This window comes from Jaculus jaculus, chromosome 7 (genome assembly GCF_020740685.1).
Source record: "Jaculus jaculus isolate mJacJac1 chromosome 7, mJacJac1.mat.Y.cur, whole genome shotgun sequence".
Lineage (NCBI taxonomy): Eukaryota > Metazoa > Chordata > Mammalia > Rodentia > Dipodidae > Jaculus > Jaculus jaculus.
The window spans coordinates 124,191,347-124,214,136 of NC_059108.1; the positions used below are offsets into that span (position 1 = coordinate 124,191,347).

The following is a 22,790-nucleotide window of genomic DNA, read 5'->3' on the forward strand; positions in this document are numbered from 1 at the left end:
GCAGAATGAGCATGCCAGGGCCTCCAGCCACTGCAAATGAACTCCTGATGCATGCGGCCCCCTTTGTACATCTGGCTTACGTGAGTCTTGGGGAATCAAACTGCGGTCTTTTGGCTTTGCAGGCAAATGCCTTAACTGCTAAGCCATTTCCCCCAGCCCTGAATTAATACTTTCAACTTGTGATGGAGCATGACCCCATCAATAAGCCCAGAGGTATCTCTACACCCTAGAGACCAACCTTGGGACTCTGAGATTCACTGGTTGCTGGAAAAATGAGGTAAAGGCTTACTAGCTTCATATAAATAAACCAGAGCAGGGCTGGAGAGATGGCTTAGCGGTTAAGCGCTTGCCTGTGAAGCCTAAGGACCCCGGTTCGAGGCTCGGTTCCCCAGGTCCCACGTTAGCCAGATGCACAAGGGGGCGCACGCGTCTGGAGTTCGTTTGCAGAGGCTGGAAGCCCTGGCGCGCCCATTCTCTCTCTCTCCCTCTATCTGTCTTTCTCCCTGTGTCTGTCACTCTCAAATAAATAAATAAATAAATAAATAAAAAGAAAAGAAATAAACCAGAGCAAAATGTGTTCAAATATATAAATTCTATCCTAATTATTTGTGGAGAAGGCGGCTGTGGTTTTAAAACTGATAAAGCTTTGCAAGAAAATATTCAGAGACCAAAAGAAAAAAATCACTCAGTGAGAAAATATAACTAAAGAACATTTATTTTTCACTAAAACCTTATCTGGAGGACATAACTAAATGGTGTCACCAACCCCCACCCCATCTAGAAGGGTTAGTTCAGTGAATGTTATAAACCAGATATGAATGGTTTGAAGGACTAGAAACTAACATTAATTGACAAAGAACAATTTCCACTAAATTATAAAAATGTTTAAGTAAAAAAAAAAGAAAGAAAAAAGGGGCAATGGAGGTTTCCGATGAAAAAGATTCTCACGTTTCATCTAGTACATTCAATCTTGGCTAGAGTGTAACAAAATGGAAACAGGATTACTATAATACAAAACTTCCACTACAGCACGCTGTACACACCTGTGTTCCAAGCCCACCCCCAGCCCCCTAATGCTTCCACCTCATTTTCCAGCCTGCTGGGCCTGCCGACGAAGCAGCACGTAGATCTTCTCTTTGATCCAGTCTTTGTTATAAGGCTGGTATGTCTGGGTATCAGCTCGGTAACTGAAGAACAGAATGTAATAAGCAAGGTTAGCAGCAAAGGTACAGTTGTTAATTACTGTCATGTTTAAAAAGCTTCGTATTTTAACTGCCCAAACAACAACATGCACACTTCCCCAGATCAATGTAATGACATCAACAGAGCTGCTCAATTTTTTAAGTAGCTATGAACCTAGATCACCAAGTATAATCCTTTTTAAAAAAATATTTTATTTTTATTAATGGGGGGGGGCAGGGATGGAGAGGCAGGTAGAGAGAAAGAATGGGCGTGCCAGGGCTTCTAGCCACTGCAAATGAACTCCAGACCTCTGGCTTACAGAGGTCCTGGGGAATTGAACCTGGGTCTTTAGGCTTTGTAGGCAAAACCACTAAGACATCTCTCCAGCCCCCAAGTATAATCTTTTGGTGGGAAAAGAAATCAAGGCTCAGAGCTCTTAATCACTCAGTATGTTACATATCTATTTCTTCACAGTTTGACCAGAAACCATGTGTTCTTCCTCCCACCAAATTTCTATTTTTATAGTTCCTTTGGTGATTAAAGAACAAAAACCAAACACTAGTACAAGTTTCAGCTTTGCTAAATTTATTTCTAATTAACTAAGAAATTTCTAAAAACATGTTACTTCAACCAAGGCTTCTAGTTTTAACATAAACTTTTTGGGGGGGGAAATAGGGTCTTATGTGTTCCCTGGTGTCCTCAAACTTATGTAGCCAAGGATGATCTAGATCTACTAACATTTAATGCTGCAGGGAGAGGGGGCAAAAATGAGAATGAAAATGCCAGGCCCTCTAGCCACTGCAAATGAACTCTAGTCCAAGCTGACCGAACTTACTATGCAGTCTCAGGGTGTCCTTGAACTCATGACAATCCTCCTACCTCTGCCTCCTGAGTGCTAGAATTAAAGCTGTGCACCACCATGCCCAGCTTTCTTCCTGGTTTTTAAAGAGCTCAAACAGTTTAAGACTTGCTTTTAATAACCATAGATTAACCATTGTATAGTCAGTGGGGCAAAATTGAAGGTTTTCAGAGCCCACAGTATACTTTAATAGCCAACACTAAGGCACCTTTATAGAACTTGAAAAACAGAATCTCCCACTAGCTAACTTGCAATGGTTAGTCTACAGTTATCAACTTGAATTGCCAAAGAAACTACTCTTTGGGCATACTTGTAAAAATGTCTCTAGATTAGGTTAAATGAGGTGGGAGGACCCACCCTAACTGAGGACAGCATCGTTCCATGGGCTGGGGTCCCAGGGGAATAAAAAGGAGAAAGTGAGCTGAGCAGCAGCGTTCACTGTTCTCTGTTTCCTCCTGTGGAGTGAATGTGACCAACAGCCTCAAGCTCTTGCTGAGATCCTTGAGTTTTTTCTTGTTAGTTATTTGGTCACAGCAAAGAAAAGTAAGTAATACATTACTTAAAATCAAAATGTGTTGGGCATGGCAACATAAGCCTTTAGTCCCAGTATTCAGGAGGCTGAGGTAGGAGGACTGTCAAGTGTTCAAGGCTAGCCTGGGCTAAAGTGAGACCCTGCCTTAAAAAAAATCAAAATGTATCTGGTTAAGTAATACATCCTTTTGGGAGCCCTTTCTTCCTTCCAACTAACGCTGCAGTATAAAAAGCAGACATCAACCAGGCATGGTGGCATAAGCCTTTAATTCCAGCACTTGGGAGGCAGAGGGAGGAGAGTTGCCTTGAGTTTGAGGCCACCCTGAGTGAGACTCCATAGCGAATTCCAGGTCAGCCTGGGCTACAGTTATACCTTACCTTGAAAAACAAAACAAAACAAACAAACAAAAAAAAAGACATCAGCCACAAAAGGTGGCACATATACCACAGAAAGATAAAATGTCCATTTAGCAGTTGTAAGTTTCATTTAAAAATTTTTTTGGTTTTATTTATTTATTTGAAAGTGAGAGAGAGAGAGAGAGAGGGAGGGAGGGAGGAAGGGAGAAAGAGAGGATGAATATGGGCACACCAGGGCATCCAGCCACTGCAAATGAACTCCAGATGCATGCGTCCTCTTGAGGATCTGGCTTATGTGGATCCTGGGGAATTAAGCCTCGAACTGGAGTCCTTAGGCTTCACAGGCAAGCGCTGAACCGCTAAGCCACTTCACCCCAAGGTTCATTTTTAAACTGCTCAGCAAAATATTAGACAAATGATAAATATTTACTACCAAGTATTAAGTATTGCTTTAAGTGTTTATATGTGTTTGTTTATTAACTTATTTGGTTTTTTGAGGTAGGGTCTCACTCTAGCCCAAGCTGACCTGGAAGTCACTCTGTAGTCACAAGCTGTCCTCAAACGCAGAGCAATCCCTTTTCTCTGCCTCCCGAGTGCTGGGATTAAAGGTATGCAACACCATGCCTAGCTATTTATTCACTTTTTGTATATCCTTCTTAAAGCCCTGTAAGTAGAAATAATTATTATTCCATCCACAGACCACCAAAGTATTTAGAGATCCATCAACTTACACTGTTTTCCAAAGCATGAAGTAGTAATAATGCTTTCTTTGTGTTGACAGCTATCAACCTTCACTTGAAAATGAGATAATTAAATGTTAGCTAAATTAATTACTAGCTGCTGGCCCAGATGAATCTTACAGCTTTATTTGCCATGGTCAATGAATGTAGGCTCACAGAAAAACTGAATCTGGGAGTCTGAACGATGAAATTAAGCAGTGTCTTTGCTAATAGCACCAAGTTGCATTTCTTTCTTCCTTTCTCTCTCTAGTTTGGTTTTTCGAGGTAGGGTCTCACTGTCCCAAGCTGTCCTGTAATTCACTATGTAGTGTCAGGGTGGCCTCAAATTCACAGCGATCCTCCTACTCCTGCCTCTCGAGTGCTGGTATTAAAGGTTCGAGGCTCGGTTCCCCAGGTCCCACGTTAGCCAGATGCACAAGGGGGCGCACGTGTCTGGAGTTCGTTTTCAGTGGCTGGAAGCCCTGGCGCGCCCATTCTCTCTCTCTCCCTCTATCTGTCTTTCTCTCTGTGTCTGCCGCTCTCAAATAAATAAATAAATAATTTAAAAAAATACAAGATGAAGAGTGATTGAGGAAGACACCCAATGTCTATCTCTGGCCTCTACACGCAGACACACACACAAGTGCACGCATTCCTGCACCTGCATGCCTTCTGCCCCACCTAAAATCCTAAGTTTTATATTCAGGGGACTGGAGAGAGCTCAGCTGGTAAAGTGCTTCAGCCAAGCATGAAGACTTAAATCCAATCCCCAGCACTGTGCTATAATCCCTGGTGTGTGACATGCATCTGTAATCCCAGCATTGGGGAGGTGGAGAGAGGAGGATCCATTGGTAAGATCACATGCCATACCAGTTTACTGGTGTAAATGAATTAGAGTTCCAGGCCAATGAGACTGTATCTCTAAGAATGTGAACAATGTTTCCATGGATGACACCTGAGGCTGTCCTCTAGCCTTCCGATGCACACAACAAAAATATGCATAAACATACAAATAAGTAAGTCTTGGGCCAGCTTCATGTACATTTAACAGAAGAAACACACAACTAGTACAAATCAAAATTAAGACCCAAATTCTGGTCCGAGGAGAAAGAGCTCCAATAATAATCTTTCAATACAAAAAGCTGGAGGGAAAAAGAGCTATTTAAGTTGTTAAAGGCACTGGCTTGCAAAGGTGGCCAGTCTGAGTTCAAGTCCTCAGCACCCAGGTAAAGCCAATGCAAAGTGGAGTATTTGTCTATAATCCTAGTTTGTATGAAGCAATGGGAGACAGAGCAGGAGAATGGAGAAGCTCCCAGCCAGCTATACCAATGAGCAGTAGCAGCAGCAAGGGAGATTGTCTCAAAAGAGGACAAACACCCCGAGGTGGTAGGCGTCCACATGCACCCTGGCACTCGTGCCCCTGTATACACATACGAATGTTTGAAAAAGAGAAGCAGGACATTCTGTACCATGGCACTAGCTGGCCTCTTTGAAATACTCAAATATCAAATGGGACATTAAACATCATGGATATGTAGAAAGGAAATGGCTCTAAAATCTAAATCCAGTTCTCAAAGATTTCAGACAATTTTTTCAATAATAGAAAATGAAGCTATAGGGGCTGGAGATGGCTTAGAGTAGAGGTTAAGGCACTTGCCAGCAAATCCAAAGAGCCCAGGTTCAATTCCCCAGGACCCATGTAAGCCAGATGTACAAGATGGCGCATGAATCTGGAGTTCGTCTGCACAGGCTAGAAGCTCTGGTGCACCTATTCTCTCTCAAATAATTTAAAGCAAAAAGCATTTTAAAAAATTAACCTATAACTTCAGCTTTCAACTAAAAACAAAATGCTACTATTTCTCTCTTAATACTGTTGGCAATATTAGCACAGTGTGGCCTTTGGTTTACATTTCATAGCTTAGTTAGCAAAATTATGTTCTATTTTTAATCATGTACTTCTAAACACTGTTTAACTTTTATAACTTTTTTTTTGGAGGTAGGGTCTTGCTGTAGCCCAGGCTGATCTGGTATTCACTATGCAGTCTTAGGATGGCCTCAAACTCAGTGATCCTCCTATTTCTGCATCCCAAGTGTTGGGATTAGCCACACCTGACTTGTGTAACTTAATTTTTTTTTTAAAATTATTATAGGGCCTCCAGCCACTGTAAATGAACTCCAGATGCATGCGCCCCTTTGTGCATCTGGCGTACATGGATCCGGGAGAATTGAACTGGGATCCTTTGGCTTTGCAGGCAAATGCCTTAACCACTAAGCCATCTCTCCAGCCCTTGTATAACTTCAATAATGCCAACCCCCCCTCCAAATTATGTCGGTTAGCACAAAAATTCAGAACATCTTATTTTCTGATCACTACTTGCCAATACTCCAATTATTTTTATTATTATTTTATTTGAGAGGGAGAATGGGCACACCAGGGCCTTCTGCCACTGTAAACCAACTCCAGACACATACACCACCTTTGGGATCTGACTTATGTGGGTCCTGGGGAATTGCACCTGGGTCCTTTGGCTTTGCAGGCAAATGCCTTAACTGATAAGCCATCTCTCCAGCCCTCAGTTATCTTTTGATCCCCTGAAACCTACAACTAACTGAAATCACAGTATTTACTGTTCAGAATTAAGAACAAGGAATGTTGTTTTTGTTCAATACCATACCTCCTCAGTGTCTAGAACTGCCACGTAGTTAACACCAAGTGAATACTGACTGGATAAATGCCACCCATGCAATATGATGAGAAATCTTGGAATCTGATGAAATCTAATGAAATCTAATAAATTCTGGGTTTATAATTGTCTTCAGATATGTTACTGTTGGGAAACTTTCACATTTACACTGAACTGACTATAGATGTTTTCCACTGGAACTTAAGGCTTATTTATATTTAAATATTTATAACAATTTTCTTTCCTTCTTCTTATTAACACATTTCATTAACAGTCAGAATTGGATCAGCTGGGGAATAAGCAAAATAAAACAGCTACAACTTAAACCCAATGAAGTAGCACAGAAAACAAAACTCAAAAATCCTAAGGGAATGCTTGTTTTCTCCAGCAGCCTCTGGGGAAGACAGCCAAGTGTGGCCAGCTTCCAGGCCTGGCTGCAGTGGTGATCTACAAAGGGTGAGCTGATTTGGGAATTTTCAACACTGCTCTCTCAAGTTCTGACACAGCACCTGACGTAGTTAGTACTGAAGCACCTAATGATTGAGTGCCACTGCATTTTCTGTAAAATGGGTTGTATTTACACTTATTCACACTTGATGAGAAGATTAAATCAGCCTGTAACCATTATGCCCCTTAGCAGTAGTGGCAATATGTAGATTATCAACATGAGTTATTTAAGAAGCAAATTAGTCCAGGTCAGCTCTGAGTTAGAGCGAGATCCTACCTAGGAAAACCAAAAGGAAGAAAATTAGAATTTAAAACCTCTTCCTAGTAAAATAAAACAAACATTTTTATGGAGGGGAGGATTAAAATTAAATTTCAGCGACTGAGGAGATGGTTCAGCAGTTCAAAGTCCTTGCATGCAAAGCCTGCTGGCCTAGGTTCAATTGCCTAATACCCATATCAAGCCAGATGTGTAAAGTGGTGCATGCACAACTTCCAATACACTAAAAAGCTTTAAATAGATAACTGAAAAATACAAATTAATAGCTATGGGAGCTAGTACTTACACAAGGCAGCTGAGATCTGCCAGATCATCAATAAAATCAAACAACTGGCTGATGTCATATGTGATGGAAGGGCTGTTGGGATTCATTCTCTTCAGATGTTCTTCATACATTTTACAAACGCCTGAGAGGAGAGACAAGGCCAAGAACTTACAACTGTATAAGCTCTTATGTATGAGTAGTACTGCAATGTTTGTATATATTGAGCAAGGTTGGGCTGGGAAAGAACAGTAGGCCAATCACTTTCAATTAATCACAAAATCACAATTTCCCAGTAAACTTTACTTGTCAAATAGGAATAACAATGCAAAGTAATGCATATAAAGTATCAATAATACAGTAAACTTATAAATACTTCAATAAGTTAATCAATAAAATGAGCAATAATCACATTATTAACAATTTAACCTACATAGTATATTACCTGTTCCTCTCTCATTACCATAAAAGAGGACATCTTTTCAGTCCATTCCTACTATCATGATGAATGGGCACACGACATCAATGTTCTAGTTACCTGGGGAAAACATGCTCTGTATCTTAACATACAAGCCCTTAATGTCCTAAAACAACTTCCTAAAGGCTGAGTTACATCATACATAAGGTCAAACATTATTACAATAAATGAATTAGGAAGGTTGCCAAATATTAAGATCAACACATAGTGGGGTGTGGTGGCAAATGCCTTAATCCAGCACTTGGGAGGTAGAAGTAGGAGGATCCCTGTGAGTTCAAGGCCACCCCAAGACTACACAGTGGAGTCCACATCAGCCTGGGCTACAGTGAGACCCTATCTTGGAAAAAAAAGCTAACTGCCAAAACTATGAACAGACATTAATCTTTCTGACACTAGATAAAACAATGGTTTCTTAGATGACAGCAAAAATATAAACAACAAATGAAATGAATGTTAAGTTGGGTTTTTGTATTTCAAAAGACACTATCAAGGTAGGAGGATCTAGTAGGCCAGTCCAGGCTTCACAACGAGATTGTTTCCAAAACCCCAAAGGGGGTAGGAGACCTAAATAGGCATCTCTTCAAAGATGTACAGATGCCAAGTACAGAAAACATGCTCAGTGTCATGTCACTGAGAAGCTACACATAAAAATGACACCAAATGCCTGGTTAAATGTATATACTATACTCACCAAACTGCCCAGTAAGCACCTCTCTTAATGTTCACACCCATATATTAATGAAACTCTCACTTCTGGTTACAGAAGCTTCTCTTTACAGATGGCAGTGACCTTGGGACTCTGAAGGCATCATAGTGCTGAGAAGTGAGAGAGTATTCAGCACTGAAAAGTCTCTTATCACACCTTCCAAGGCTCAGGGTCCATTGCAGAAGAAGTGGCAGAAAGAATGTTAAGAGCCAAAGGAAGGGTAGGACTCCTTACAATGTGCTCCTCCAGACACAAATGGCCTGGATATCCATGACCTCACAGTGCCTGAAACTACCTACACAAGACCATCATAATAGGAAGAAAAGATCATAACATCAAAATAAGAGACTGATTGAGATGGGAAATGATGGAGAATAGATTTGTGAAGGGGAAAGTGGGGGGAGGGAATTACCATGGGATATTGTTTACAATTATGGAAGTTGTCAATAAAAAAATTTTTTAAAAAGACACCAAACAATGGAAGAAATATAGTGACAGAAGAAGTCTTACTTTGAGCACATAAAATGACATAACCACTTTTGAAGATAGCTTGCCAATGTCTTACAAACCCAAACATAGCTATACCATAAGATCGAAATGATATCACTCCTAAGTATTTACCCAAGAGAACTTAAAATGTAGGCTTAAAATACTTGTACATAAATGTTTATAGAAATTTTATATTCAGAGATAAAAAGAACTGATCCATAAAGCTACCAAAAAATATGGAGGAATCTTAAAAGCATATTGCTGTATAAAAGGATTCAATCTGGCAATGCCACACAGTATATATAATCCAACCTAACATTCTGGAAGTGGAAACTAAACAGTGAACAAAATTAGTGCTTGAGAGGGAAGGAGATACAGGTAGATTTTCATGGCAGAGAAACTATTCAGTGTGACACAGTAGTAATAGGTATATGCTATATAGTACAGATGTAGGTCAAAATCCATGGAATGTCCTCAGCATAAAACCTAACTATAAATTTCAGTTAATAGCAATGCATCAGTAGTGGCTCATCAACTGTAGCAAGAGAACCACACTACTGAAAGTAGTATTAAGGGAATTGGGGGGGGACGGGGACAAGTAGCCTACTGGAAATGCTATACCTTCCAATCAATTTTCCTATAAACCTAAAATTCCTCCAAAAAAAGAGGTCCATTATTTTTAAGAAATGGGGAGGTAACTAGGAAAATTTGTTTTATAGAGGAGTATTAGCACAAAAAAGAAAAACAGAATAAAAAAAATTACCATCTAAGCTGGGCGTGGTGGCACACGCCTTTAATCCCAGCACTCAGGAGGCAGAGGTAGGAGGATCAACATGAGTTCGAGACCACCCTGAGAGTACACTGTGAATTCCAGGTCAGCCTGGGCCAGAGTGAGACCCTACCTTGAAAAACAAAACAAAATAAAACAAAAACCATCTGACAAGCACTGTATGAGAACTCACCCAATAATTCTGCAGTAATTGTTTTTCAAGGTTGGTCTCACTCTAGTCCAAGATGACCTGAATCTCAGGATGGCTTTGAACGCATGATCCTCCTCCTACCTTGGCCTCCCAAGTGCTGGATTAACCGAATACACCACCACACCTGGCTCCTGTAACATTTTAAAATGCCCCTCCCACCCCCCCGTTGGAGCCAGGAGAACCAGTTCCAGGTCATTCATGGCTATATAGCAAGTCCAAGGCTAGCCTGGACTATGTAAGGCCTTCTCTCCCCACCCCACCCCATCCACCCTTAAAATCCCATTTTGGTTTGCTATAGTGGGGACTGAACCTAGGGTTTCATGAATGGTAGACAAGTAAACTATGACTGAAGCTACATTCCCAGTTTCTCATAGTTAAAGCTTTTTTGGGAGGGTTTGCTTTTTTCTTCAGACAGCATCTTGCTATTACATAGCTGAGGTGGGCCTCAAACACAGCCTCAAGTACTGGAATTACAGCATGTGTAGGCCTCATTTAAAATTAATTTCATTTATTATTTGCACTGTGCAGATACGTATAGTATACGATAGGTATACGAGTGTTGGTGTGGAAGTCAGAGGACAACCTAAAGATACCAATGCTTCACTTTCTTTGAGACAAGGTCTCCCACTGCTGTAGACTGGATCACAGATGTAAATGCACTACTTTGTATCAGGTTTTACAAGCCAAATGCCTTTAACTGCTGACCTCTCAACTTAAAAAAAAATGAAAAAAAAAATCCCACTATTTGTAATCTAGAAAACAAAAATGGAGTTATCAAGTCATGAATGGACTTCAAATACATGTTAAATCAAAAGAAGCCAATATGGGGCTGGAGAGGAGATGGCTTAGCAGTTAAGGTGTCTACCTGCAAAGCCAAAGGACCCCGGTTTGACTCTCCAAGACCCACATAAGCCAAATGCACAAGGGGACACATGCATCTGGAGTTCATTTGCAGTGGCTGGAGGCCCTGGCATGGTGTGCTCGTTCTCTCTCCCCCAAATAAATATTTTTTTTAAAAAAGAAGCCAATATGAAGTCTCCATGTAACAGTAATTCAAACTAGTACAGTAGGCCCTTCATATTCATGGGGTTCAGCACCCATGGATTCAATGAACCATGGACTGAAGACATTTGAAAAAACAAAATGTATTTGTACTGAAAACCTACAGATTTCTGGTATATGTGTGTGCATGCTAGAGATCAATGTTGGGTGTCTTCCTCTATTATTCTCCACATTATTTGGTCAAAGTTCTCTCAATGAACCCGGAACTCACCAATTTGACTCGACTTGCCAGGAAGCACAGGGATCCTCTGGTCTTTGCCTCCCTTGCACTGGATTATAGATACATGCTTAGCCTTTTTACATAGCTGCTGGGGATCAAGCTCACATCTTCACACTTGCACAGCAAGCACTTTATACTGGCCAAGCTATATACCCAGCCCCTACAGAGTTTTATTATGCCTCAAACAAAAGTGTAGCAATTATTAGCTATACCATATTAGGTATTACAAGTAAACTGCAGATGATGGAAAGGCTGGTGGTCTGGAGGGTGGGGCAAGAGATTTTTAGGGCAGTGAAACTACTCTGCACAACACTGTAATACTAGGTTCAGCATCTCATCAATTTGGCAAAATCCACAGAACTACAAATTGAATGAACCCTAACAGACATTATGGATTTTAGTTAATATGCCAACTCCAGTTCACTGTAAAAATTGGAAGACAGGGAGTAATATGGGAACCATCTGCACTTTCTGTTCTATTTTTTCACAGACCCAAATCTATATATTAATTGTATTATTTTATGTGTACGTGATGTCTATACATGTTTGCATATGTAAGAGTGCATGTGCCATGGCATGCCTGTGGGGGTCACGATGAAGACAATTTTGGTTATCAGTCCTTGCTTTCCATATTGTCTGAGGCAGTGTCACTCACTTTTTGCTGCATTTGCCAGGTTAGTTGGCCTATTAGCGCCTTCTTGCTGTAGGGGCACTGGTGTTACTAGTGGTACAGCCTCAGGCTTTACACAGGTTCTGGGGATCCAAATTCAGGTATTCATGTTTGAAAACATACACTTTAACCAGAGTCATCCCAACCCAAAGCTTACTAAAAAACTGGAGCTGGTGGTGGTGGCATACACCTTTAACCCCAGTACCTGGGAGACATAGATAGGTCACGAGTTGGAGGCCAATTCCAGTTAATAGTCGGGTATAAAGGTACACCTACAATCCCTTCTAGTCTTGAATAGCCCAAGGAAGGAGAATCTGGAGCTTGATCTACATATCAAGACCCTATCCCAAATAAACAAGAAACTTAGGCTTTCTAAATTAGTAAAGGCTAGTGAAGGCTACTGTCCAATCAAAGTCAAACATGACTGACAAACATGCTGAGTAGTACTACTTCATGCTGTGCAGTGGCTCTGAAGAGCAAGAAAAGAAGTCAGCGGATGAATGGACTTGAATAGACTATAAAAGTGCCAAGACCCCCCCCCCCCAAGGTAGGGTCTCACTCTAGTCCAGGCTGCCCTGGAATTCACTATGTAGTCTCAGGGTGGCCTTGAACTCATGGCGATCCTCCTACCTCTGCTTCCCAAGTGCTGGGATTAAAGGCATGTGCCACCATGCCTGGCTTGAAATTATAGTTTGTGATGGCAATTCCCAGAAAATTGCACTAGCTGCTTTAAAGTCATCTTTGATTATACGAAGCTTTTGTTTTCCTATGCATAATCACTGTTGGTTTTATTGGAACAGATTTGAAGTCTTCTAACCCAGTTAGTTTTGAATAATCAACAGTTTTATATATAATTTTTTGTTTTTGTTTTTTGAGGTAGGGTTTCACTCTAGTCCAGGCTGACATGGAATTCACTATGTAGTCTCAGGGTGGTCTTGAACTCATGGTGATCCTCCTACCTCTGCCTTCCAAGTACTGGGATTAAAGGTGTGTGCCACCATGTCTGGCTATATACTCTTTATAGGAAGAAGTGAATAATGAATAATTTACTAGAAGGACTGGGGCATGCATAACTAGCTAACTTGATAAAGCCTAAGAATGGATCCAATTTATGAAAAAGCCAATCTGTGCTAATGGATTACCCAGTAAAGAAACGCTAAGGACTAATAATTCCCTTTAGGCGGGTATAAATTTATGAAATGCACAATAAATTATGCTGATTTGGTTCCATTAGCTTTTATTCTCTGAGCTAATTTTTATTTCTAACATTCTAATGGGCTGTAACCAAATCTAAATAGCTTTTAACATTTATGTATTTAAGAGACAGGCAATTAGGTTTCAGAAGTCATTCTCAGAGCCTGCCTGCCATAAGTACTCCATAGTCTGGAACTTAACAATATAGACGGTATAGCCATTAAATAGCTACAAAATACGTCATAACAAAATAAAATAAGATATTTAAAAAATAGGGAGCTTCAAATGCAACTGATTATGAGTTTGATCTTAAAATAGTAAAAGTTAATTATTTGCACGGGAAGGCAGCATATATATTTAATGTATAAAATATCCAATGAAGCCGGGCGTCGTGGTGCACGCCTTTAATCCCAGCACAGGCAGTGTAGGCATATCGCCTTGAGTTCGAGGCCACCCTGAGACTACATAGTGAATTCCAGGTCAGCATGGACTAGCGTCAGACCCTTCTTTGAAAAACAAAACAAACAAACAAACAAAAAATCCAATGAATGTAGTCCCTCCTATATATATACATATATATATATATATATATATATATATATATATATATATATATTTTCCCCAATTAAATTAGTAATCCAAGAAATCTAGAGGAAAAAACAACCCCAGTTCCTCAATGTTTATTTTACTACTGAATGTTCAGAGGGTAAAACTTCAAAGATTTCTATTTTTTGATTGGTATATTAAACTCACCTTCCATGCACTCATTCACAGATTCATAGTCAGCGTAAGTTCTGCCTTCTGGCCTCTTGGTAGGCTGTACCAGCAAAATGGTGTGAGACTGAAGGGAAAAAAAGTAATTTCAATGTAGTTTCTAATCTGCATTTGAGAAGTTCACAGTATGACACAGAACTCCCATTTGTGATGCACTGTTAGTTATAAAGACATAATTAACTAGGCTACGCATCCCACAATACTGATGCCTTTGTCCATGTGTATTATTGGCAGCTAGATTCACAACTCCCCTTCTTTTCCTGGCCATTATTCAAGTATAATGACTGCCAGCAAGTACTCAGCAAAAGTTACTTTGCATAGACTTTTTAATTTTTTTTTTTCTTCTCAAGCAAATTAAAAATCCAGGTTTTCTGTTTTTACCAGTGACTTTCTGCCTCTAGCTCTCTCTCTCATAAATAACATTAAAAAAAACCTGCTACATGGGCTGGAGAGATGGCTCAGTGGTTGAAGCATTTGCCTGCAAAGCCAAAGGACTCCGGTTCAATTTCCCAGGATCCACGTAAGCCAGATGCATAAGGAGGCTCATGTGTCTGGAGTTTGTTTGTGGTGGTTGAAGGCCCTGGCCGTTCTTTCTCATCTGCCTCTTTCTCTCCCTCAAATAAAACAACAAAAAAACCCAAAAGTGAAAATGGCAATGTTTGCCTGTTCCCTTCCTTCTTCTCCGCTTCCGTCTCTTTGAGACAGGGTCTCATTCAGTGCAGCACTCTTGGATTTGCTTTGTAGTTCAGTGGAACTTCGGATCCTTCTGCTCCCACCATGCCCACTTCATGCAGTGCTGGGGCTGAAAACCAGGCAAGTGCTCTACCAAAGGAGCATCATCCCTGACCCCTTGCTACCAACTGTCTAAGGATCGTACCACCTTCTAAACCAGTTTTGCTCATTTTCATCCTGTAGGTTTTATAATAACCCAAGTATATTTGTGTCACATTTCTCTTTCTGGATAGATTTGGTTCGTATTTTCATTATGGCCCTTTCGTAGGAAAATGACCAATACCAAAAATTGGCAGCAGTGATTCATTCTGATGAAAAATCTGACTTTACTTTGCACAAAACTGCACAAACATGAAACCTAAGATGTCAGTTTGCTATCACAAAAATATAATCCATATAAGTTTTGCTCACTAGATTCAGGCACTTTCCCCTAAGTACAAAAAAAAAAAAAAAGAGAATAAAGAAATTGAACCTTTTTGTATTACTGACAGTGCTCAGAAAGAACGGGCTGTTAGTAGTTTTAAATATACACACACACACACACACACACACACACACACACACACATACATATATTTTAAAGGGGCTAGAAAGATGGCTTCACAGTTAAAGACACTTGCCAGCAAAGCCAAAGGACCCAGGTTTGATTCCCCAGAACCCACGTAAAACTGATGCACAAGGTGATGCATGTGTCTTGAGTTTGTTTGCAGTGCTAGATGCCCTGGCGTGCCCATTCTTTCTCAAATAAATTAAGTGAAAAAGTATTTTTAGCTGGGTGTCGTGGCGCATGTCCTCAGTCCCAGCACTAAGGATTGTGGAGGAGGATGGCTGTTTGAGGTCAGCCTGAGGCTGCCTAGTTAATTCCAGGCCAGCTTGTGGCTAGATCAAGACCCTACCTCGAAAAAACAAAACAAAAATTACTTAAGAGACACCCAGAGAGCCTCTAATCACTAAATAAACTCCTGGTGCATGCACCACTTTGTGTATGTGGCTTTATGTGGGTACTGGAGACTCGAACCCAGGCCATCAGGTTTTGCCAGCAAGTGCCTTTAACTGCTGAGCCATCTCTCCACCCCCACGTTTTCAGATTAAAAAAAAAATCATTTATTTGCATGGAGAGAAGAGAGGAAGAAATGTGAATATGGACATGCTAGGGCCTCTTGCGGCTACAAATGACTACAGACGCATGTATCACTTTGTGTGGGTACTGGGGAATCAAACCTGGGTCGTTAGGCTTTGGAGGCAAGCTCCTTAACCACTGAGCAACCTCCCCAGCCCACTTTTCCAGATATTTCCAGATATTTAATCTGAACATTTAAAGAAAGGAAAGGAAACTCAAGTGGCAGAATGACATGGCTAAGGTCACACTTGCTGGTTATGGAAAAATACGAACGGAGCCCTGGCCGCAAGTCCTCCTAAGGAGACATGTTGGGTTAGAACTTAAAAATAACTCCACTCAGCAAAAGTGCAACCCGAAGAGGTCCTTTGTTAACAATTACCTATACCGACCAGAAAGTGCGGCGTTCAATAAACAGCCCTGGTCATTCATCATTCCCGCGAATCTCTCCTCTTCACTGATTTTTTTTTTAATAGCCCACCATTCTGGCGGGATTCTGCGCGCAGCCCATCTTTTCCAGCCCAGAGAGGATACGAGGCAGGGGGGCCAGGCCGAGGGGTTGCCAGGAACGCCGCCAAACAAAAGGGGATGGCACGACCCGGTCCAGACGAGCGGCCTCGGCCTCGCGCGAGGTACGGCCAGGGGACGCCGAGACCGACAGGTTCCGGAAGAGCTGGGCCCGACGTTCCCCCGCCATTGTTCTTCCAGGAGGCCAGAGCCCCGGGGGAGAGAGAGAGAGAGCGAGCGAGCGAGCGAGCGCGCGCCGAGCCCGCCTCCCTGCACGCGGCCCTCCGGAACATCCTCTCCCCCGCGCCGCTCAGCAGGGCGGACCCGGGCCTACCGCCAGGCCCCGCGTGCGGCGGCGGGAAGAGATGCTCGGCCCACGAGCTGGAGCCGCCCGTCCGCGCCCGACCGTTGCGGGCGGGAGGGACATGGAGGTATACGGGGCGGAGGCGGGGTCGTGCCGTGGCTGGGACGGGGTAGAGGGGGGGGGTCCCCAGGAGCCGCTAAAGCCCTTTCTCACCATCGCGCCAAACGCTTTGCTGCAGCCGCCGCCGCTGCCACCGACACCGCTGCCGCACACGAGCTCAGCCGCAACACCGCCAAACAGCCAATCCCCGCGAGAGGAGCCGCCGGAAGTCGCCGGAAGCGCGACGCGAAAGAGCCTTCCGGACCATAGAGATGCGCCATACTTCCGGCGCCTAGAGCGGACGCTGACTCTGTTCCGGCCATCTTGGGTAAGGGCGATGAAGGACGCGAGGGTAACGCGTTTCGAAAACTTCGGGAAGAATCGTTTACTTCAAGACCGCTGCCTCCCGTGATTTAGTTATTAGACACGCAGGTGAAGTGATCACGAGTAGGACAATGACACCGGTTTATCTTTTATTATCGTTACTAGAAAAAGAAAAAGAAAAATGGCGGCAATATGAAGTATTCTGGCCTATGGGGTCGGTTGTAACCCGGAAGTACACTTCTAAAGAGGGGAGGGCGCGGTGGGACGATCCGGAAGTGGGTGTAATGAAGAGGTGCCACTTGGCGGCCATGGCAGCTGTAGTATTGGCGACTGTGGGTCAAGGCCCGGCGGAGCGGAGCACCATGGGCAGCGCCGGGTGGAGGGCAGCCGCAGCTTCGTGTCGGCCCTGCTGCTGAGTCCCCACGTCCCGCCCCTGGAGACCCGCAGGCCTGCTGGCCTCCGTCTAGGCTCCGGGCGGACTTTACTCGGTGGCACTGGTGGGCTGCTCGGTCCCTTCTCCGCGGGGCCACTCTCCGGAGCCGGGCAGCCGTGCCGGGAGGAGGCTTAGGTCTCCCTTGGGTTTTCCCTCCTTTTTTCTGCTGCTCCCAGGGAAGTCAGGGTGGTGGTGGGGAGTGGGCCGTCCTACCACCCACCTTCATTCCGGCAGTCGAAGAACTCTTTAGCTCCGTCTCCCCATCGCTGTTACCCCCACGAGGAGCTCATTGACTGGCATCTAAGAACTCCAGGGCTGGGAACGTGAAATCCTGCAAAGTTTTCTCCGGTGCTAGTATCAGGCAAGGAAACTGTTTCTAAGTACTTTGAAGAGCAATCTGCTGTCCGGGGAAGCTGAAAGAACGCGGGGGAAGGGGGGAGGCCCCCTTGATCTCTTGGAAAGCCAAGCACACACTTACCGACATACCCTGAGGACCTTTCATACAACCTTTGGAAGGCGCTGGAATTTCGAAGGCTGGTGGTGGCGGGTGCATGCAGAAGGGCAGAATGGATGATTTCATCTCCATTAGTCTGCTGTCTCTGGCGATGTTGGTGGGATGTTACGTGGCTGGAATCATTCCCTTGGCTGTCAATTTCTCAGAGGTAAGAAATCCTCAACTTTCTGTCAACTGTCAGGATGGTGTCAGGAAGTAATGATCTATGAGATTTAAAACAAGACACATAACATTTGACAGTCGGAAGAAACTTCATGTTCAACACTAGAATTCAATCTGGAGTGGTAGATAATCCGCAGAAGATCCTGCAGCGTTCTGGATCCTCTGAAGATTGTATACAAAAAAAAAAACAAAAAAAACTTGGGGTTTAATGCATTTTTCACGGAAAGGGGCACGAGGTTCCAAATTGTGACTAAGAAAACAAACGGAGAATATTATTTGTCCATATGGGTTAAATATAATATTTTCTCTTTTTGAGAAAATAAAGCTCACTTTTTTTTTTGAGGAAAGCTAACTTTTTTCTTTGTGAGGGAGTGCCTGTTCTACAGTCAATGTGAGAAAAAAATCCGAACTAGATTGTTGTTACGCTTACATTTTCTTTTAAAGAAGCGGAGCATTGACGTGGGTATTCTCAGATTGGTTTCAGATCTATATGCTCAGAAATAAACTTTTGGCTAGTATGTTTTGGCATTTTGATTAATTTATTAGAGTTTTATTTCTTAAGCATCAAGCGAGTGGGCCGGATCCATGTGAGAGCACTACATCTCAGATCTGTCTTAGTCCCAGAGTTCACTGGCTTAGAGAGGAAAACGACTGCATTCAGAGGGAACTGGATTTCATGAGTTTGTCCTGGAGATTATCAATAAAATAGGGTCTTGCCTCAGTGCCAACTACTGAAAGGTGAGGTATAAAGGAGACGTGAGGTGTGCTCTGAAGAAACACGAAGACTAGGCGTTGATGGTGAAGAAAGTACCTTGTGGGTGGGAAAGAAGGGACGAGTCATTGTGTTTTGAGGAAAAATAAAGCCTACAGCCAGATGGAAGGGAAGTTTGAATTGTTACTGCTCTTTTTTCAGCAGTCACAACAAACTCACTGAAATGCAGAGGAGGAAACTGATTATGTAACTTTAAAAAGTTTAAGTATTAGCTGGGCATGGTGGTGCAGCCTTTAATAATCCCAGCACTCTCTCAAGGCAGAGGTAAGAGGATTATTATGAGTTCAAGGTCTGCCTGAGACTACATAGTGAATTCCAGGCCTGCTCCGACTAGAGCTTTGACCCTACTTCAAAAAAGTCAAGTAAATTTAGAATCAGAGCTGTTCTTTGTTTTTGAGGAAGGGTCTCACTCTAGCTTAAGCTGGCCTGGAATTCACTCTGTAGTCTCAGGCTGGTCTCGAACTCATGGCAGTTCCCCTACTTCTTCCTCCCGAGTGCAAGTGTCTGCCACCACACTGGACAGAATCAGAGCTGTTTTGACTCAAAGCAGTTCTTACCTGCTCTGCTCAAGGTGGCAAGGGTGCATAGTACCCAATACGTGTACAAGGTAGCCTGTGTACAGGTCCAACCCATACCTGCACTTGTTTTGTTGGATTAGCAGAATGCTTAGTTTAGAATGTTATTACTGGTTTTGCCTGTATTCCATCAATGCAACAGATGGGTCAAGCTGATTGTCACCATCCTCCTTGGCCTGTGAAGCCTCCTTTTTCCTTTTGGGTGACTCCCCTGTCTGATGCTTTCTGAGCCAGATGTTCCTTACTCTAACAAAAAATAGTTTCTGGGGTGGGGAGATGGCTCAGTAGTTAAAGATGCTTGCTTGCAAAGCCTCATGATCTGGGTTCAATTCCCCAGAACCCATGTAAAGCCAGATGCACAAAATGGCACATTTTGGTGTGTCCATTCTCTTCCCCCTCTTCTCTGCTTGCAATTTTGCAATAAATAATAATTGTTTTTTCGAGGTAGAGTCTAACTGTGGCCCAGGCTGACCTGGAATTCACTATGTAGTCTCAGGGTGGCCTCGAACTCACGGCGACCCTCCTACCTCTGCCTCCCGAGTGCTGGGATTAAAGGCGTGCACCACCACGCCTGGCTGAAAAAAAAATAAAATATTTTTTGCTATTTTTTATTTATGTATTTGAGGGCAACAGAGAAAGAGGGAGGGAGGGAGGGAGGGAGGGAGAGAGAATGAATGGGCGTGCCAGCGCTTCCAGCTACTGTAAATGAACTCCAGACGCATTGAAAATATATTTTATAAATATATAGACTATATAGTAAATTCCAGGTCAGCCTGAGCTAGAGTGAGACCCTACCTCAAAAAAATAGATATATAGATATATATTTTTTTCTTTCTTAGAATACATTAAAACTGGATTGGAGCTGGTGCTCATCTTTGATCCCAACACTCAGGAGGCAGAGGTAGAAGGATTGTCATGAATTTGAGGCCACCCTGACACTACATAGTGAATTCCAGGTCAGCCTGAGCTATAGTGAGACCCTACCTCAAAAAACCAAAAACAAACCAAACAAACAAAAAAAACCTGGATTGGTATTATTGGGCTGCCATTTGAAAGGCTTTGTGATTTGTAGATTTTAACTTAAATTGAGGCAACATTTATGAAGAATTAAAATAAACAACCCATAACTGATTTTTAATTTTATTTTTATTTTTTAGACAGTGAGACAGAGAGAATTGGAATGCCAGGGCCTCAGCCATAGAAATCGAACTCCAGATGCTTGTGCCACCTAGTGGGCATGTGTGACCTTGTACTTGCCTCCCCTTTTGTGCAATTGGCTTATGTGGGATCTGGAGAGAGCTTGAACCTAGTTCCTTAGGCTTTGCAGGCAAGCACCTTAACCACCAAGCCATGTCTCCAGCCCCTGAGAAGTCTTGTTTTGGTGAATGGCTTTAGCATTCATGGAGAATGATAAGCTTGGAGAAGAGAGGGTTTTTCCTGTAGCTTCCCAACTTTATGGCAGGGTTTTAAAAATTTTTTTAATTTAAAAAAATATTTTAGCTGGGCGTGGTGGCACTTGCCTTTAATCCCAGCACTCGGGAGGCAGAGGTAGGAGGGTCACCGTGAGTTCGAGGCCACTCTGAGACTACATAGTGAATTCCAGGTCAGCCTGAGCTAAAGTGAGACCCTACCTTGAAAAACAAAACAAAACAAAAAAAAAAAAAAATTAGAGAGGGACATGGAGAGAGAGAATTGGCAGCCAGGGCCTCAACCACTGTAATTGAACTTCAGATGCTTGCACCATCTAGTGGGCATGTGTGACCTTGCACTTGCCTCACCTTTGTGCGTCTGGCTTACTTGGGACCTGGAGAGTCAAACATGGGTCCTTAGGCTTTTCAGGCAAGCACCTTAACTGCTAAGCCATCTACTAAGTCCAGCAGTTTTCTTAGTATTTAATTTGTCCTTTCTCCCTTCCTCCCTCCCTCCCTTTTTTATTATATTTATCCTCAGTTTAAGCTTTGCTTTGTCCGTTTGTATTTTAAAGTTTTCTTTTGTGTCTGATTGTAATAACAATGTCATTCATAATAGGTATCTTTTGGGTTTGACTTACTACCAAATCAGAGGTTTTTGTGTTTGAAGAAAAATGTGTTCAGTTTCTTCTAACAGTTGAAATGGGTTTGATAAAGTTGTGTTTCAAGGACTTTTTGTATTGTTTTGTCTATTACTCTTTCATTTTCCTATGATAATGCAGTAGCATTTGCCCTTCTTTTAAATTTTTTTCTAGCCGGGTGTGGTCGTGCATGCCTTTAATCTTAGCACTCAGGAGGCAGAGGTAGGAGGATCACCATGAGTTCAAGGCCACCCTGAGACTACATAGCCTGGGCCACAGTGAGACCTTACCTCGAAAAAAAAAATTATTTCTAAATTCTAAGGTTTGAAATTTTGCTGTCTTAGTAAATTTATTCATACCTGGAAAGCAGAAAGTAACTTGTTTTTCTTCAGATATGAACTGCATATTATTTTGTAAGTGTCTTTGTTGAAAAAACTAAGTTTAAATACAATCTGGATATAATATAATATTTTTCTGAAAAAATTTTTTCTCCAGCATACTGTGTTGTTTATTACTTTCCCACTGCTGGGCAAAATGCCCAAACAGAAGCAACATAAGGGAGGAAAGAGTTGTTTCTGGCTTGAGGTTTCCAGGGGAAGTGCTCACTGTGGCATGGACAGCATGTCTAGCATTGTCACATCAGCAGGGAGGAAGAAAGAGAAAAGCAAGTGGGGCTAGACTGTAAAACCTTGACGCCCACCCCCACTTCCTTCAGCAATAACATTCCCCAGTAGCACCACCAGCTCAGGATTGAGCATTTAAACACATGAGTCTGTGGGGGTAACATTCAAACCACCACATTTGTAGGTATGCATACTTAAAACATAGATATATAATAGTGTTTATTGGGCACTTTCTATGTGTCAGGGACTGGTGTACATTATCTTTTAAAAATATTCTAATTTATTTGTTTGCAAGCAGAGAGAGATAGAAGAGAGACACACAGATTGGGCACACCAGCCACTGCAAACAAACTCCCGATGCATGTGCCTCTGCATCTGGCTTCATGTGGGTACTGGGGAATTGAACCTGGGTCATTAGGCTTTGCAGGGAAGTACCTTAATTGCTAAACCATCTCTTTAGCCCTATTACCTTATTCAGTCTTCAGGACGAGACTATGAAATATTGCTGAACTTCACTTTACAAAACTAACTCAGACTTGGAGAGGTCATGAGCTAAGTCAGCTTGACTTCCAGTGCCAGAGTACTTGTTAACTAAATAATACTGCCTTTCCTGGTAAATGCCATCTAAAGCAGGAATGAGAACATGGACGATTTAAATTAGTACTTTTAGCTCCTCAAATCAGAAAC

The 22,790-nt window shown here is 42.4% G+C and overlaps 2 protein-coding genes across 4 annotated transcripts in view; one reads left to right on the plus strand and one right to left on the minus strand.

The window, feature by feature from the left end:
- Positions 1-699: 699 nt before the first annotated feature.
- On the minus strand, positions 700-16,876 carry Erh (ERH mRNA splicing and mitosis factor). Its single transcript, XM_004649287.3, has 4 exons — positions 16,765-16,876; positions 13,871-13,958; positions 7,343-7,463; positions 700-1,187 (listed from the first exon to the last, which is right to left on the minus strand). Exons 1-4 carry the CDS (start codon positions 16,765-16,767, stop codon positions 1,085-1,087), a joined length of 315 nt encoding a protein of 104 aa, XP_004649344.1. The 5' UTR covers positions 16,768-16,876; the 3' UTR covers positions 700-1,084.
- Positions 16,877-17,261: 385 nt separating this feature from the next.
- Slc39a9 (solute carrier family 39 member 9) overlaps positions 17,262-22,790 on the plus strand; it is a 51,979-nt gene continuing 46,450 nt past the window's right edge. For all 3 annotated transcript variants that reach the window (XM_004649288.3, XR_006638080.1, XR_006638081.1), the window contains exon 1: positions 17,262-18,069. In XM_004649288.3, coding sequence (XP_004649345.2) covers positions 17,959-18,069 — 111 coding nt within the window. In that variant the 5' untranslated portion in view covers positions 17,262-17,958. The remainder of the gene's footprint in view (positions 18,070-22,790) is intronic.

What these genes read in the sequence shown, in the direction of transcription:
- Erh (XM_004649287.3), bottom strand. An exon ending in TGTGAATGAGTGCATGGAAG is followed by an intron (nt 7,464 to 13,870) that starts GTGAGTTTAATA and finishes CTCTCCTCTCAG; the next exon opens with GCGTTTGTAAAATGTATGAA. An exon ending in GCAGATCTCAGCTGCCTTGT is followed by an intron (nt 1,188 to 7,342) that starts GTAAGTACTAGC and finishes TCTGTTCTTCAG; the next exon opens with TTACCGAGCTGATACCCAGA.